This window comes from Cricetulus griseus, chromosome 3, assembly GCF_003668045.3.
Source record: "Cricetulus griseus strain 17A/GY chromosome 3, alternate assembly CriGri-PICRH-1.0, whole genome shotgun sequence".
Taxonomy (NCBI): Eukaryota; Metazoa; Chordata; class Mammalia; order Rodentia; family Cricetidae; genus Cricetulus; species Cricetulus griseus.
In genome coordinates, this window is record NC_048596.1 from 195,730,031 (window position 1) to 195,748,579 (window position 18,549).

At 44.8% G+C, this 18,549-nt stretch overlaps 1 protein-coding gene across 1 annotated transcript in view; it reads left to right on the plus strand.

Annotated features, from left to right (window-relative positions):
- The window catches only part of Cdh13 (cadherin 13), a 997,178-nt gene that overhangs the window by 770,787 nt on the left and 207,842 nt on the right, over positions 1-18,549 (plus strand). The window contains 1 exon segment of the mRNA XM_035442709.1: positions 4,266-4,444. Within this exon segment, the coding sequence (XP_035298600.1) occupies positions 4,266-4,444 (179 nt within the window).

Genomic DNA, 18,549 nt, shown 5'->3' on the forward strand with positions numbered 1-18,549 from the left:
AATGATAAATAAAAGAAAAAATTTAAACAATAGGATCACACACCACAGGCAATGCATACTGGGGCATCTTTTAGAGCCTCCCTGTTCTAAGGCCAGCTGGAAAGAGTCCGTTGCTGGCAAAGGCTTTAGACTCAACAGTCACAGGTAAACAAGCTTCAGATGTTCTCAACCCATGGTCAAGACACCAGATACCAGACACTGCGTCTCCTCCACCAGAGAACTACAGTGGAGAGGAAGGGACTCTCTGCCCAAGTCAGGGTGACCACCACTGTTCTCAGCCTGGCGGGTTGGCAGTTGTATTCTTCTGTGACAGAAAATGACTGGCTAGCTTGAGACTCTCAGACACCAACCTGTAATTCTTTCATTTCTCTCTGGAAGACTACTGCTGGGTCACCTGGCTCTGGGAGTGACAGGGTGATTATTGCTTATTTTGACACTCCAAATATCGTGATGGGAGAAGACAGAGAGGTATTGTGCGAAGGACCCAAGACGTGTTTGTCTTGTAATTATCCTTCCCCTGCCATCCAGAAACACACATAGCATAAGATGGGCATGGCAGGAGGCTGTCAGGCTGGTGGTGAAGGGATTCTTCTCCTCCGGGGAGTTCAGGATGCATGAACTAGTGTGGATCTGAGGCCAATGTATCTTCACAGACAGTGGGGATAAACACGCAGGTGCAACCATTGGTTTGCATTGTCTATGACCACTGGGTTCACCTCCTGAAGGAACATCAAACCACCTGAGGCAGGCTGGTGACTGATGTGTAGTTTCAAAAACTGCCAAGGAAAGTTGGGCAAGAGAATAGCCACTCTCCTCTATAGGCAAGATTGCAGCTCTGGTCAGTGGAATTAAAATAAAGTCCAGTGCAAGCAAGTGCATGATTCAACATGCTGTGCATTGGTGGATAAGACAGTATATAGAACTGTAAAATGAATTCCACCATCAGAAAATTCAAACACACTCCTAGGACCTAGTGTGTGTGTGTGTGTGTGTGTGTGTGTGTGTGTGTGTGTGTGTGTGTGTGTTAGCCCCAAGGTCGTTGTATTAGTCACTTTTCTCATTGCTGTGAACAAATACCTGACAAGAAGCACCTGAAAGAGAGAGACTTTAGTTTGGCTCATAGTTTTAGGGGAAACAGGCTATCATGGTGAAGAAGGCATGGCAGCCCATGGCTTTATGGCAGGATTATGCAGCTTGAACTCCTCAAATATGGGTGGATCAGGAAGCAGAGAGTAGATAGAAAGTAGGTTTAAGGTATAAAATATAAAGTCCCATCACCAGTGGCCTCCTTCCTCCAATGAGACGCCACCTCCCGAAGTTTCTACAACTTCCAAAAACAGCGCGACCAGCTGGGACCAAGTGTGTGAACACATGAGCCTGAGGGCTACATTTCACATTAAAACCACATCAGTTCTGTCCTTCTGTGCTGCATGGAGTAGACCCTTCACAGTCTCCATAGAAGTGGAATTTACTATGAAGAAAACCCAATTGTGTGTTCACATCTGGGTGTAGACAAAGGCGGGCTTCAAACCAGTTTTTCCTATTCCCCAACCATTGATTAAAATGAAGACATTTTCTGTGTATCTCAGGGACTATCACAGGGCAACCCTGGTTGTGTCATCTGATCAGTTCTATGAGAACAAAGAAGACACTCAGAAGGAGCTCCCTGGTACACCCTGAAGGTGCTTCACCCTGAGTCTTTTCCACTTCCTCTAATCATCCAGATGCGTATGAGAGTCTCAGGCCATGATGACTTCGTTTTTTCTACCTTCTTTTTCTCCTTCAGCTATAACTTCAATTAAATGCAGATTAGTGAGCAGTTTCAATCAATTAGGCATTCAGTAGGCACTAGCCAAGAGAGACACTGTGTCAAGTGTACTTAACCTGAAATGTTGGTGTAGAATTGATGAGGGCAAGGTTCCTTCTCTGCCTTCAGCCACAAGGAGTTCACATCTTCCTGGATGAGATCCTGGGCTTAAAATCTGTCAATGACTTTTGCAAAGAGCCTTGGGTGGCCCTCTCTTCCTAGGTTAGGAAGGTACCAACTCAGAAGACCGAGAGTTACTGCATAGAACCACTGGATAGGAAACTGATTTCACTCACGGTATGGCTTAGAGGGAAGCATCATGCACAATTAACAGTCATCCAACATCTGGAGCAGAGGTAGGGGTCTGCTTCTGCCAAAAATACTTGTGTTGGACCCTATATTTTCTCTGAAACATTTCAAAAACAAAGAAACAAGATATGTAGTAGATGTACCTTGCATCATACAGCTAATGGCAACATGAGTGAAATGAATCAAAATTATATAATACCATCCAAACTTTAGGGTGGCTAAATTCCCTTTGTTCACCTAACCACTCAGACCTAATGGTTAAAAATCTGATTCTAATTAAGTGTGGGAAATAAATCAGTGTTCTAGCTTTGATGGTAGGAGGAACATGTAAGCTTTAACTGGAATACTGGCTTAGCTCGGTAAACTCAACAATTTCTTTAAGCTTATGGATTTTTTATATGTAACTATTTGCACTGGAAAAGTATAGCTGTTCTGCCAGTTAGGTCACTTCATGTAGGAGTTCTGACTGGGCACATCATCGTGAGCCAAACACATGAAGCTCACAGAGTCATCAGAGTAAGCAGCCTTGTTTTTCTGAGTGGATTCTAGACCATGCTGCTATTGGTGTTGGTAATTACACTATTTTTAAAGTTAAATCATAGCTGCAGAAGCATGATGACAAACCTTTGAGACTATCCAGAACATGACAGGTTAGGGTGAAAAGTTCCCTCATGACCAACTCAACCCCAGTCTCCTCTTTGGTCTCAGATTTACCCAGCATGACCAGTGTGAGGTTCACTGTGCAAACCCTCAGTGTTTCCTAGGTGCAAATAGTCCCCACACCATCCATTCCTGCTGTGGGAGTTTCCTTGGCAAGCAGATTCACACAAGTGGCATACCAGCCACTCACCAACTTGATATATTTTATTTGGTGGTGTTACCTCGAGTGCTGTCCATGGGAGACAACAGTAGGTCTATAACTTGCCCCAAACAACTTCAAAGTGTTTCATAATGTGTAGGTGTTATCCTCTTATTGATTACCCTGTTGCTGGACAGCTAGGTTGATTCCAAATTTCCTGTCACAACAGATAATCTCTCCATGAACTTTCGTGTGCAAACTGCTTGGCATGAGCATTCTCAAGAGTAGGTGTCAAGCCAGGTGGTGGCACATGCCTTTAATCCTAGCACTGGGGAAGCAGAGACAGGCAGATCTCTGTGAGTTTGAGGTCAGCCTGGTCTACAGAGCAAGTTCCAGAACTAGCTCCATAGTTTCTGAGAAAACCTGTCTCAAAAATGAATAAATTAATTAATTAATTAATTAATTAATTAATAAAGAGTAGATGTCAAGAAGGCAAACATTATTTTTGCTCATTGAAGCCCTGTAATCCTTGTAAGTCAATATCACGATTTCCCTCCATGTTGGCTGTGTGTGAGCAGGATCCTCACCAAAGATGACAAACTCCCAACCTCAAGCATTACCAAGCAGTCTGTGCTTCTTCATAATCCTGTGTGTCTCCTAGTTGTCTTGGCAAGATCGTGCCATGTCACTCTCATCCCTGCATCTAAAGTGCCTAACAAAGGGTGGCCCCTACCTAGCAGGTGCTCATATGAAATTGCCTTGTGTTCTCATTACATGGAATAGCTTTCCCTTGAAGGGCTTTATCCTTCACCTTGCTCACACCTCCTCACTTCATGGATATCTTCATCAAGACCCCTCCCTGAACCTGGGCTAGATGAAGCTGCTCTTTGCCCGCTCCATGACCTATTAATAATTTCTGCTTCTTTATGTCTCTGCCTCTCTGAGCTCCAGGATACCTTGATGTCTGACCCCCTTTGTGTTTCTATTTCCCCAGTACCTGTCCCAGGCACAGACAGGCAACCCATAAGAGTTTTAAAATGAAAGCTGTTGTCACAGAGGCACAGCCAAAGTGGAATGAAAGCCTTTAAAAATAAATCGCACATCAGCAGAAGGAAAAATTAAGCTGTCACTCCGCCGAGCAGCAGAGCTTTCTTTTCTGTATTTCAGGTCCTTTAATGTGATAGAGCTGGGAGGAAAAGCTAAAGCAGAGCTTGGCAAATGATTTGTCTTTTTAATTCAGAGAGTGATTGACAGGTTATTCCCCTCGCATTGCCCATGGGGGAGAGGTCCTGACCATCCTGCCCCTTTGATAACTATCTCCCACCCTTTGGTCCTGCCCGTCCCCCTTAGGGACCACAGTGATGCGGATGACAGCATTTGATGCAGATGACCCGGCCACTGACAATGCCCTTCTGCGGTACAACATCCGTCAGCAAACGCCTGACAAACCATCTCCCAACATGTTCTACATCGATCCTGAGAAAGGAGACATTGTCACCGTGGTGTCACCTGCGCTGCTAGACCGGGAGGTAGGTGAAAGGATTATATTTTCTCCTTCATGAGAATAGAACGAGGCTCCCACAGAAGGAAACATGTGGGAGTCAAGGGCACTCGAGACTGCAAAGGCAGAAACGAGATGTTTACACACAGCTGGGTGGCCTTATCTCTGAAGATAAATGGGCTGGGATGTGACCCAGCCAAACACTCTGTGGGGCTGGGTGGCCCTGGTTATTTCTAGTCTTTCCAGCTGGTGACCCATTCTCTTACTCTTCAGACTCTCGAGGTTCTGGTCCCTATAAAGGAGAAGGGAGGGTCATATGGAAAAGGGGAAGAGAGAGAACATAGCTCTCTCCAAGATCATCCAGGCTGTCCTTGGTACAGCCAGGCAGCTATGCACATGTGTCCTCTCTCTGTGTCACCCATCCCTCACTGATGCCCCGGGCTTTGAATGGACCCCTTGTTGGTTCTTTGCTTCTTTGCCCAGTGTTTTTAAACTTTCAGAATTAGTGGCCCTAACAAAACATGTCAATTTAGTACTTCTTTTAGAAATTTAAATTTAAAGGTCTTCTGAAAAGGAGAAATTTGGAAAGCCTTGGCCTGATTTACACACACACACACACACACACACACACACACACACACACACCACTTGTCTCATGAGGTGTAATGGTCAGATAGAGCCGGTGTCAGCTGACCCATTTAAATTGAGCCTGTGCACAATCTTTGCTTATATTTTTGGTTAAATACACCCCCATGTGGTCCTGCCCTCTCCTAAGTTCCAGGTCCACACACATTACACAGAAGTCGATTGTGAGTCCCCAAACAACTCTCACCTTTCCCTCTATCTAAGATCTGATCCTATAATGTGGCCTCTTACTGCAGACACCAGGATCCAGGTTTGACCCTGGATGTTGTCTCACTGTGTGACTTCCAGCCTTCCTTGATGAGCTCAGCTTTGTGCGTTTTCCATTCACTGTTTCCAGTGGAGCCATCCAGGGCTTAGGATGTCTTTCCATCTCCATTTTCTCCGCTTTTCCACATGTCTCATCAAGCCAGGGTTAGACCAGCCTCCTCCTGACTTACACCAACCACCCCCCAAGTCTGGTTCATTCCGACATCCAATGCCAAGGCACATGCTGTCCTAACTGTCACCTGTCTCATTAAAGCATGCCCATCTACTGGTCTATTGGCCTAATGTCACATCATTCAATAAGAAGCCACTGGTCAAGGGTGGTTACTTAACTTCATATTAATTGAACTGAAACTATAAAAAGCAGTTTCTGAGTCACACTCACCTCTTTCTGGTGTTTAGTAGTCACACGTGGCTAGTAGAAGCTGATGCAGGAGGCAGTGCTGACCTAGAATATAATATCATTTCCAGAAAGGTCTGTTGGCCTAGATCATAAATTTGAAATCAAAGACTGTGGTCTGTGAACGTTTGCATCTTCGCTGCCAAGTGCAGTGCAGTGCGAGCACAGTAACAGTTCTAACTATCTGTTCATTGACAGGGGAAGAAAAGTCAGTTGAGTTGAAATTTATTCTGAGGGCTAGGAAACAAAAAGGAGGCATGGGAAATTGCTAGAAAGGAGAGAAAAAGAGAAACTTGTGTTCAATTGTGGTGGCTATTTAGAAAATCTAATTATTTCTGGTTTAAAAACAAATCAGAAAGTAGAAAATCTTGAATTCCTTTCTGTTATTTAATTTCCCATATTCTTCCCAACCTTCCCCATTTCATTACTACTGGATTGTATTTATGTGTCCATGAACAAACATTGTGTAGATAGGTGTGCACATACATGTGTGTACAAGTGTGAAGATGTCAGAGGTCGACATCAGATGTTGGTGTCTTCCTCTCTTGCTTATTATTTTTAGAGATGTGATCTCTCTCAGAACTGATCTGACAGTTTTAGCTAGGCTGACTGACCAGTAAGCCCCTGTAATCTGCCTGTCCCTGCTTTCCCAGAGCTAAGACTACAGACATGCACCACACCATGTTTGGCATTTATGTGGTTGTTAGGGATTTGAACTCAGGTCCTAAACTTACCCAGCAAGCACTTTACCTGCCGAACCATCCATCCAGCCCAGATATTTCCTTTCTCTTTGAGGATGATTATTGACTTCCCAGTGTGGTCCTTATTGTTCACCCAACATGTACACACACACACACACACACACACACACACACACACACACACACACACCACATCACATCCATGCACCAGCCTTCCGGTAGCCTTAAGCATTCCAAAGGTCCTTGCCATTTCTTTGCAAGGAGGCAGGACCAAATGCTGTGATTTTTCCAGCTCAGCATCTCTTTGTTTTAAAACAAACCATCCCATGAGTCTACTTATAAACCAGAGGACCATATACAACATTCTTAAAGTTTATGTGGGGACACACGGAGGATCTGAAACTCCTGACACTCCTCTGGCTCTTGTTGAGTGGCAATAAGTATATCATTATAGGAGCTGAATTAAGCATTCCAATCCACAATACATAAACAGTCCCAAAAAGGAGAAATTCAATTTAACTGAAATTGGAAAATCAATGACAACGAATGACGAGTGTCACTTCTGTGAGGGTTTCCAGAGTTCAGTGCTGAGCCAGGCAACATGAGCACAATCTGTAGGAAAGAAATGTCCATGATTTGGGTGTGTGCACTGAGAAAGAAGGCTTCACTCAGTTGCTGAGCCCGTGAAGTTCCAGCTCTAGCTTTTTAAAGGGACAGGAACTGCCCTTCATGTTCAGATTCCCTGGTTTGCAGTATCTCAATCTTACTAGGCTCAGCCATTCTCCTAAGGTTCACACGGATGTGTCAGGTTCCTTCAGCCAGAGTGTGGACAGTCAGTTTTATTTCTGGGAAACTACTGAGAAGCCTTGCTATTCTGGGTATGTTCAGCCAGCTGGGTGTTTAACATAGAGCTTGCAACACCCTCTTTCAAGAAAATGCTTTGGGGCCTGAGAGGGCAGCTCGGTGGTTAAAGCATTTACCTGGAAAGCATGAGGACCAAGGTTTGATCCCCAGAACCCATGTAAAAACGCAGCATGTGGCAGCATACGGCAGCATACGTTCATAACACTGGCGCTGGGGACACAGAGACTGGAGGTTCTCTGGGACCTGCTGGCCAGTCTAGCCTAATTGGTGAGCTCCAGGCCACTGGCAGACCCTAAAGGAGATGGATGAAGTTTCCAAAGTTTTCCTGCAGCCTACATGCATGTACCCCCACAAGGGTGCACGTGCTCCTCACACTTGTTGGTTGTTTTTAAGTTAAGCGGGGCTTGGAGAATGCTCAGCAGTTAAAAGCATTGGTTTCTCTTGTAGAAGACCTGGGTTCAATTCTCAGAACCAACATGGTGGCTCACAACCACCTGTAACATCAGTTCCAGGGGATCTGATGTCCTCTTCTGACCTCCTCGGGCACCAGACACTCAGACATACATGCAGGCAAAATATCCATAAACACATAAAAGAACTTTTAAAGTATTTTAAAAATGGGAAAATAAAACTTTTCATGTGAGACCTATGAACTATAGCGTGATTTGAGTTTGACGTGTGAGTGTGTGTGTGTGTGTGTGTGTTGGCAATAGCAAGTGCAAACAAGTTAGGACTCCTTTGAGAGCAGTGGCTCTCTCATTGCTCCCAGCCCATCAGGTTACTCAGTCCTGACCCATGAAGAGAACAAGTAACTTACATCTCTAGCTTGTCTGGAGCAAGGACTCTAAAGCCCTAGTTCCCATGAGTTCAGATTGCAATCTCATGTTGATTTTCCATGTGGCTTATTTCCCTCCATGATTTCATCTACCAAGGAGGACCCAGTAGGAAGCATTTGCTCTGGGGAAGCACAGATGAGCTGGCATCTGGGAGACATGGCACATGCTGAGCAAGTACTTTCAACCTGCCCATTTGTCTTCCCTGTTTTCATGGCCAACTTTCTCACTGAGCCTGTCAATGGGGACAGTGAGGTACGGCAGCGAGGAGGTGCCCTTTAATCCACTGCATGTGGCTTGTCATCCTTTCTTCTCGACTTCCTCCTCACTCCCTGGGATGCCCTAAGTTTAAATAAAACAGGTTCAGGAGGAAGAAGATTCTGTCTCCTATTCCCTGACATATCCCCTGCTCTTAGTTCAAAGGATGTACCCAAGGAGCTGCTCACTGCGTTAAAAATAATGAATGACAGGGAGGGAACAGATGATTTGTGGGATCAGTGATTACCATTGTGAGGCCTCTGATTGCCATTCCATATTGGAATCTCAGTGTCAAAAGACAGTGTTATACTTGGAAATCTGATGCATTTTCCATTACAACCTTGATCATATTCTTTCTCTGATATTCCACCAAAATGATACTTGCTAAAACAAGAATCCTTAGATTCCCTGACCCATATACATATTTGCATTGCCAACACAGTATCAGATGTGTAACAGAGTTGGGATTTTTGGCTGGATAGATAGGTAGCTTGGTGGGTGAGTAACTGGATGACTGGATGGATGTACAGGTGAGTTAGTGAATAAGTGAATGAAGTGATTGTTTGTTTGGTGAGTGAATAGATGGTGGATGGATGGATGGATGGATGGGTGAGATGATAGATAAATACATAAATGACCTATATTCCTTAAGTTTGTATTGTCTCAGAACATACTAATGGGTCCTCATTTTATTTTAATTGCTAGCTTAGTTCTACCTCTGTCATCATCCAGCAGTCTAGTTAATGATCTTGATGCCTAGCTGGTACCAAGCGCTGCACCAGGCCCTGAAACACAGTCCATTGATCCATATAGTAAATGGCAGGCCTGTGGGGATCTGTGCCTCCAGCTCAAATATTCAGGGAAATGTTTGTAGGAAATAAGAACCATATATCCTACTCAATGAAATTGGGTTCGTCTGGGGCACTGTTTTCTTCTTTTCTATAGCCACACTCAGCCACTCCGTTCTAACAGCTCCATCTGTGTTTTTAAACTATGTCTGGCTGCACTACAAAATAAAATCAGATAAAGGTCTCACGGTTGATAAATGGTCTATTTAGCTGATCATCTTGGCTGCTAGGCGAGAATTCATCAGCTGGAATCTGCCAGCTTTTCTGAACACGACCACGATTTGCAAGTACTCATAGCACCTAATGGTCAGGGAATTTTTTTCAAACATAAATGGTTTCCAAAAGAGGCCCTTAAAAAGAGAACCTCACACCTGCTCTGCAGAAGAGCCCTTGGTTTTCTCAAGGGGTTCAAACCAAGCACTTTCCCATCTTTGTTTGAATTTGCCTTCCTTATTATGCATCATCTTGCAGATAATATAGGCAGGTGATCGCCTGCCTATAAATATTCACATACTGAAAAAGAGCATAGAGCCAGGAATGTCTTGATTTTCTATTTGCAGCTGGTAAGGGATTCCCTAAGACTTCATCAATGCCCAAAGTTTTAGGCCAAATGTGGAAATTAGGACAATTCTTTTTTTTTCCTCCTATGGTGAAAGATCTGTTTTTAGCTTTATTTGTATTTATCTGCTGTGAGGTAGTTGGGTAGTTCTAGAATGTGTCAGAAATGAAAGCGGAGAGCCTACTGTATCTCTGTGTAGTGGCCCACAGAGACCAGCAGAGGGCCTCAGGCTCCCTGAGAGCTGGTGTTGCAGGCAGTTAGGAGTCACCTGACATGGGTGGTGAGAACCAAACTGTGGTCCTCCAGAAGAGAGGCAAGCGCTCTTAACTGCTGAGCCATCTCTCCAGACCCCCCAAAGAATTAACTTATGCAAAAAAGTATTCGATGCATTTGGATGCAAATCCTGAAGTCCGAAGAGAATCATGTGCTTGGTCAAAATGACCCACATTATTGTGTTGTCTTGTAACTGCATGAAGGAAATTGTGAAAATGATAATATCAGATCAAGCTGCCCGAGAAAAATAAAAGATAGCATCTCCTCTATTCCATGAATAAAAATTAGAAGCAGTAGTCATATTCTTAGGGAAATAAATGTTCTGAGGCCCGTTCTAATCTATGCTAATACTTTCCTCGTTACCATCATGTTTAAAAGATTGGTGATAATTGCATACAATTCAATCACGCTGCCAGGAGCGCTGTCTTTGTTTGCTTTGGTGGGCGGGACCAGAATTAGATAGTCACAGCCTCACCATCTCTATAAGCTATTTACTCATAAATATTTTTGTTTGGATAATTTTCTCCATGTTTTTCTATCACTTGCTGCTGAGCAAATAGAGGGAGAAAAAGCAGATGTAAATAAATTGTCTTATTATTTTTAAAATAACACATTATCCTTGCAAATGCAACACAGATGGTGAATTGCACTGTGGGATCACTCTCATACTGCATGTCAGCAAAGACAATGGAACAGGACATTTCCAAGGCAGGATGCTAAGGCCCCTGGGTCTGACAGGGAGTTGTAGTGATATTGGACTCCCACAGACAACATTTGTGGTAGAACCAATAGGTAGCTTGTCCTTAGGATGTGCCGTCCTCTCTTTTCACTCTCAGCAGATTCCAGAGACCTGGGTGCATCCAATGGCACCCCCATCATCTTCACTGCTTCTCCATATCTGTGGGTTGGCTGAGTTAAAGCTACAGGTGTGTCTAGCTGCCCAGGATGACCTCAGCTCACCTGGAATCTGATTAGGAGCCATGGGCACAGGTGCTGTCTTCACACTCTGGACATGCTGACATAAAAACACAGCTCTCATGCATGCCAAAGCGACTAGGAGAGGGTTTATTCCAAAGCCAAAGAAGAGTGGCTATGGCCCAGGAACACAGATTCAAGTTACCCCAAATACCATGTTCCAGCATGGTGACAGTTTTATGAAGTTTTTATAGTAAAAAAAATATAAATCAAGGTACTTTTCAAATACGTTTCTGGAAACATCAGGTAAGTAGGTTACAGCAAAGCAGGGACCTCACTGCTATAGGCTTCAGGTAATATTCTCTGGCTTCTTATTTGTGAGTTTACCAGATGGTCACAGGGTATGAGGTCACTCACTCACGGTGCTGAGCAATAAATGACTTGTACCAAAGCACTCTATAAATTTGAGCTGAGGTCAGTCACTTCTGTCATTGACAGTGAGGCTGGAGATGCAGGAAATTGTATATCCCTTGAGCCCCAAGAGTCAACCTAGACCCTATCTGTGCAATAGGGAAGGTGGCAGACTGTGTTCTGTGAAGACCAAGGTCACCAAGCTCCCAAAACCCAGAGCTCAATGTTGGTGAGAATTAGCAAGCACCTTCAGATCTTTGCTTAACGTGCAGGTTGTGGAGGTCAGTGTGGAGCTGCCTGGCAGGAAAGCAGAAGTGTGACAGCAAATACACGGAGAGTGGCATTTCCAGGGCTGAGCCTATGGGAAGAGTAGAGGGCTGGGTGGAGAAGGAGTGATTGGAGCCTGGCAGTGGGAAGAGCAGCTGGGAAAAGCCTGGGGATGGTGATGGGTGAAGGTGTAGCGTGGAGACACCACACAAGACAGGAAGCTGTTTTGGGAGCTCAGGGGGGCTTCTGATGCCTTTCTGAGGATATGGGTATATTCAACTATAAATAGGAAGCTACCAGCCATCACTTAGTGCTCAGACCCAGCTCTGTTCATCATGCTGTTTGCAAGGCTGGACTTGGGGGGATGAGTCCTTACTCTGATGGGGAGATGATGAAGGCCAGTGAAGGGGCATCACGGAGGAGGACAGAAGGTACTCGGTGATACCAAATGGATGCTCAGAGTTCCCCCACTAATCAAGGACAGTGATGGGGACTCAGCCTCAAATCTGAATTCTGCAGCTGGCTTTCTGCTAATAAACAGCCTGCTTGAGACTCCTGTTCCTGGGTGTCTTAGAGCACTAGCTTGTCAGTAGTCATGTGGCATATGTTGAATGAAGACCCAAGTTTGCCATTGAGAGAGCTTCATCTTTTGCGCTTTGACAAATGTTTTGATTCTTGGGATTTTCTCTTCACTCCATTCTGTTTTCTTTTTGGTCCTTGTACAGCAAAAAAGAACTTCAGATGTGAGGTGCTGGTGAGTCTGGAGGACTCTTCTGTCATCTTAAACCTCTCCATCTCGCTTTATGTGGAGTTGCCTTTAAAAAAAAAATGAAGACATTTTCTTTTCTAGAAAAATCTCTTTCAGAGGATTTTTTCTCTCCCTTTCTCATATCAGTCAAGAACTGATTAGTGTATTATTGTAGGTTTTCCTCATGAACAGACTTTTCTAGTTATTAAACTTAAATAGCACTCTCCTGAAATCCCCTGTCATTAATGGTCCACGTTGAAGGGTATCCTTTAATTTAGGACAGGATTTGCTTGAGTTCTGGTATACAGTGATAGAGAGAAATGGGAGAAGATGTACACCTGTTTACAACAGGAGGAAGCCCATCATCTCAAGACAAGCTGCCTGGGGGGTCTCAGAGTGCAACTGCTTCAGACTTAACATTAGTACACGTGGTTTTAGCCCAGATAAGGATTGCTGTCAAGGCTGTGGCCAGTCTCCACTATAAAGCAGTTGGGAGAAAGGTGACACAGAAGCTACCACCTCAGATTGGCACAAACTAGCAGGGCACAGCTTCCAGACACAAATCCCCACATGCCCAGGACTGGTGCTACTTCCTGTATGGTTTTAGAGAGCACCTTCCTGTTGACACTCTTCCTTGGGTGCCTTTAACTCAGTCATTGTTAATCAGAACCCTGGTGCTGTGATGTCATGTTCAACACCCAGTGGGGCTGCAAGCTTTCGACCTTCTATCAGGTCAGAGATGAACAAATTTTCTCACTAATGCCCAGATAGTAAATCTTTCTGGACTGAAGGACTCGTGAGTAATCTTCAGAGAGGGTTCAGTGGTTAGGAGCATGCACTGCTCTTGCAGAGGGCCCAGGTTCAATTCCTAGCACCCACACTGGGTGGCTCACAACCACATATATAACTCCAGCTCCAGAAAATTCTTTTGTCTCCATCCTCCATGGGCACCTGCACTCAAGTTCATCCACCTATGCATAGACATTTACACATAATTAACAGTAATAAAAATGTCTTTTTAAAATTTCAAAAATATTAAAAGGATTAATGAGCAAAATGAGACTATTACACAGTAATTTCACGATGAATGGATACATGTTAGAATGTAAAGAAGTGCATTTTTCAGCTTGCAAGCAATCAAAAACTAGACATCAGGTTGGCTTTGACCCACAGGCCATAATTAGCAGGCACTGACCTTAATGATCACTGGTCAAGATGGCTGAAAAGTGGTGGCCTCATATATTGATTCTCGCTTATCTCACATGTCTGTCGTTGAGGGCCACTCCATGTACTGAATCACAGTTATTTATTACCCCTTGAAGAGCAGTTATCTGGACAGAAGTGAGCCCATGGATGGTGGGTCTGCCTTCATTCTTTTGACAGCAAACTCCATTTCCCTCGTTATTAAGGAACAGATTAACTTTGCGTAATTAAATCTTGACTCAACATCAGATTGCAATAATTAAAACAAAACGAGTTCAACCTAAGAATAATAAAATGGAAAGTGCTGTCCAAATGTGGACCTGTGGGCGACACTGAGAATACTGGATAGGTACTTAGATGGTTAATAACCATTAAAAATGTTTTTAATACTTTTTAGCTAATCAACTCTTAAAATGTCAAAAATTTGGGATGAGACCATCTGGGAAGGGCTGTGTTTGTCAGGACAGTGCCCCACAGTGGAGATGGAAGGTTCCAGATGATGGCCAATTCTCTGAGCAGAACTTGAAGCTGATGGAATTGTTGGCAGCACTGTGGGAGATATGAGGATATCTGCATATCCTTAGGCTCAACAGGGTTCCTTCGGGGAAAATAAAATGTTCCATCATCACTTGAAGACAGAAAGGGGCACCCTGCACCAGGCCTGGGACATTTCATTCAGAGCCTGTGAGCCCTGAATTTGACCTTGTGGCTGTGATAAGAACTAATCTGAAGTGAGACTGCTGAGTTCCTGCTGTGTGCCACCATTTGTCAGGCACAAAAGTGTGTGCTTCATGCTTAATTGACTCTTGATGACAATCGCTCAAGGTGGACAAAGAAGCCCCAGTTATACAGAGGGAAAGTCAAGGTCACTGAGATTTGAACCCATATTGAAGAGGGACCAGCCTTCTGCAGAAATGAGATTCAGAGCTGGCAAAAAAAAAAAAAAAAACGGACTTCTGAGGGATAAAAGCAAGGCCGAGTCACAAGCAAAGCACTTCAGATATCAGGAGAGGGTGCCTGTGTAGTCACACTAAAGTGAGCCTTGTCACCACGTCTGCAGAGGAAGCAACAAACATTCTAGTTTCTCTATGTGGCACAGAAGTGGCAGTGCATTTACATGGCTGGGTGTGATGGTCACACACACACTCACTGGCTGCTTGTGCCTCCCCTACACATCCCAGCAGGTGGTGAGCAGACCAGGTTGTGTGTGTCTGAATTTTCAAGATAGGCATGAGGAATCACTTTTTGACCTTTTGGAAAGAAGGGTTGTAAAAATGACTATGAGATGAGATGCAGTGTGTGGCATCTCTGTAGATGTCTATACTGGGAAGCAGGATTCCATTCTGTTCACTGTTTTCTCTCCAGTGTCTTCTGAATTGTTTTCCACAGAAGACTCATTGGTGTCTAAACTCCAGTTTCCTGTCCCCTTGAGCTCTGGCATTCTGGGACAGGCATAAGTTGGAAGATTTCTCTATTCTTATCTTTTGTGTTTGAGAGTGTCACCTCAATACCAGACAACCATTTCTCATGTCTCCAGACAGATAGTTAAATAAGGTCCACAGGACCCAAAGGAGTTCCAAAGATCTGAAAATAACATATCTACTAAGATTTGGAGTTTGGTAAAAATAATACCCAAAGGTAACGCTTCTTTGCCTGAGTCACAGGCTGGACAAAGAAGTGCTGTACTTGACCCCCAAACCTCTGATGTATCCACTTCCCAGGCTGCTGAGGAGAAACCTGGGCCATGTTCCTGGAGAATCTCAACAAATATCTATAAGGGAAGCCTTGAATTTTACAAGACTCATTTCAGGAACTCCTGTGCTCTTTGCTCTGAGACTTCTTATGTGTGGTAAGCTTGACTCAGTTTGCCCAGTTCTTCCATTAGACAGCCCATACAGGGGCCAGGATCTGACTGTGGACTTGGTACTTAGTCCTTGGTGCTGTGCTGCCAGTGGTCTGACACAGGCATGTTCCAAACAGAGGTGAAATTCCCTAAAATGGTTGATCTTGTCAATTGACTGGTTCAAGAATCACCTGGGAGATTGGCAAGGCACAGCTCTCAGGTTGCCAGAGAAGATTAGGTTGTGCGTTTTCTGACATAAGGAACAGTTCATCCTTTGATGGGTCCATAATATGATGGCATTGCTGAGAAATTGTAAAAGAAGAGATGTGGCCTGGCTGGAAGAAGTAGGGTACTGGAGACATGTCCTTGTTCCTGCTGTGCTTCCTATCACCACTGAGGTAGACTGTCCCCCATCCCCTCCCCTACCACAATAGACTGACAGCTCTGAGACCATGATCTAGATTTAAACTTCTTAAGTCATTTCTGTCAACCATAGTAACAAGGTGCTAACTATACAACCGTTGGCCAGATTTCTAAGGGGCACATGTACTGAAGGCCCAGCCTACTTCAGAAGGTTAGGTGGTTCCCATATAAGCCCACCCCCCCAAGGAATGGAAGAAGCAGAAGCCACATCTTAGAGTGGCCTTCTTACAGCTCTTATGAAGGGCACAGAGGAGCCCACTGGATCCTGCCTCACAGTGTCTACACAAACAGGGTGGGTCTTCGCCTCCTGTGTGGTTAGCATGGTATAGGATTCCAGCTATGTTGAGAATGGCCCTATCCTTGGCTTAGCATCTGGCATAAAGTAAGGCCTCCATTCATCCTTGTAACTGTAGGATTGGGTTGAGGTGCCTGTGAACCCTATCCTTTGTCATGTTTCCAAAATGCCAGGTGACTGGGGACCAAGTCATAGGCTTTAGCACCCATGGGGATGATTGACAAGTGATGAGTCTATAGCCAGATAAGCTTGCTAATGCTTTACACTGGATTTAGAGTGTCTCTACCCTGACCAGTCTCAGGGTGGGAAATGATGGACCACATTCACCCAAGCTGTGTCCATCCCAGGAACCTTTTACCCAGTGGAATGGGTGGGAGAGAAGGTATACTGGGGAGAGGGTAGTAAAGGAAACTAGAGAATCAGACTCAGAAAGAGCACACATACTAGGGTATATATCACCAGTCAGGTGCTCAGCTCCTTCCTGAAGTGGAAGGGACAGCACAGGTGCCACCTGGCCCTAGCCCACTTTTACACAGTAAAAAGAGACCTGCCTTCAGAAAGGGTTTTTATGCTGGGAGTATGGTTTAGTAGGCTCTACTCTCTGTAGAAGAGCCTGGATGTAGGACCACTCCAGCCCCTCCACTAGGCAACCCGAGCCTGTGTCACTGGCCATCCTGAGCTTCTGTTCTTCTCTACCAATGACATGGCATATCTGGAGAGAGTCTAGAACACCTCAAGTTTCCCATTGAGTAAGAGAAGAGTTTAATTGCTGTCAGAATGTTCCCGCCTACCTGCCCAGTGTCCCTCCTGACAGACAGTAGGGAGCAGTGACTTCCCACTAATGACTTCCTTCATACTTGTGGAAGATGACCTGGGTACTTGCCACCTAGACTTAGCACCCTGGGCTCTAGCAAGATGGAACAGCAGCTTCATCCCGCCCACCAGATGCCCAGACAGAGCAGTTCTAACCCTGCCAGCAGCAGATATTAGGTCAGATAATGAAAGTACCTGGTCTCTAACAGATGACAAGAGCAGTGGCTTCAAAGGATGTATGTTTAAAATAGCATTTGTTGATGCGGTGCTTTAAACAAAATAGGAAATGTATTCATTTAAGAGAGCAATTAGTGTCCTGTCAATAAGTTGCTCAGTGACATGTGGAGATATATATATATATATATCTCCTGGAATGAGACATCCAAATTCCTCATGTTGGCTCCTCCAGTCTCTGTGAAAGCCTCAAAAGGGAGGGGACAGAAGGGCAGTGTTGGGAGCAGGTGCAGGATTTTAGCCACCCAGGGGTGGCACACAGCTATCATGTCTCTCATGTTCATATAAAAGGCTGGTGTTACAGAGGCGTGGCAAGTCTTTGCCTATACACAACCCTAAAGTCTGGAGGTCTGAAAGATGGCTCAGCAGGTGAAGGTAATCATTACCAAGCCTGAAGAACAGCAAACAGGATCTGGGATTGTTTCAGAATAAGGCTGTACAGACTAGGAGCCAAAAGCTGCCGTTTGAGTCCTGGATGAGGGACCCAGCTGGTCAAAGCAGTGAAGTCAAGTTCTCCAGGGCCCTCTAAAAGGTGGCCATCCATATGACACTCTTTGGGAGGCCAGTTCCAGGGGAAGGACTGACTGCCAGATCCCACATCTGTGCATTTCTCTCATTCCCTACCAGAAGGGATGACTTCCAAAGCTGGTAGTATACAATAGCAACTACACTGTGTGAACCTCAAGCCTGAGTTACATGTCTTCATTCTTGCTATGGGTGAAGCCCACCGCTGTGTTACAAACACACTAAAGTAGCACTATAGAGTGTTCCATATGGTAGGGAACCAAGGCCACCGACCAATAGCCAGCATCTTCCCCAGCAATGCAAGCTGACTTGGATGCAGATCGTCTGGCTCAGGGTAAAACTGAAGATAACTCTAGCCTCACAGATGTCTAGTCTTCCCACTCACAAAAAATTGAGAACCAGAAACACACACCTCAGCAGGTTCTAAATCACTAATCTCTAAGCCCCAGGCACCATTTGCAAGTCTAACTGTATATTCTTGCTTTAAAGCGCCAAGCTTGGTCTGCCCTGTTACTCGGCGATAGGAAACAACCACACATGTGCTACTCTCTATACTAAAAGCCGATCCATGCCTCTGTGACCCTTCTAGAACTGGCTGGAATCCTCCTCACCTCTGAGCAGCCTTCCCAGCCTCCCTCTGCAGGATGGAGCCCTCCCTCTTCATTATCCTACCCTTATCCTTTATCGTCCTGCTAAGTAATTGCCATCAGGACTGCAGTGTTTCCCTTCTAGTCCCCATCTTCAGCTGGGAAAGCCTGTGATGTGTTCATCTTTAATGCACTTTCAGAATGAGAAGGATGTGTCAGAAGGT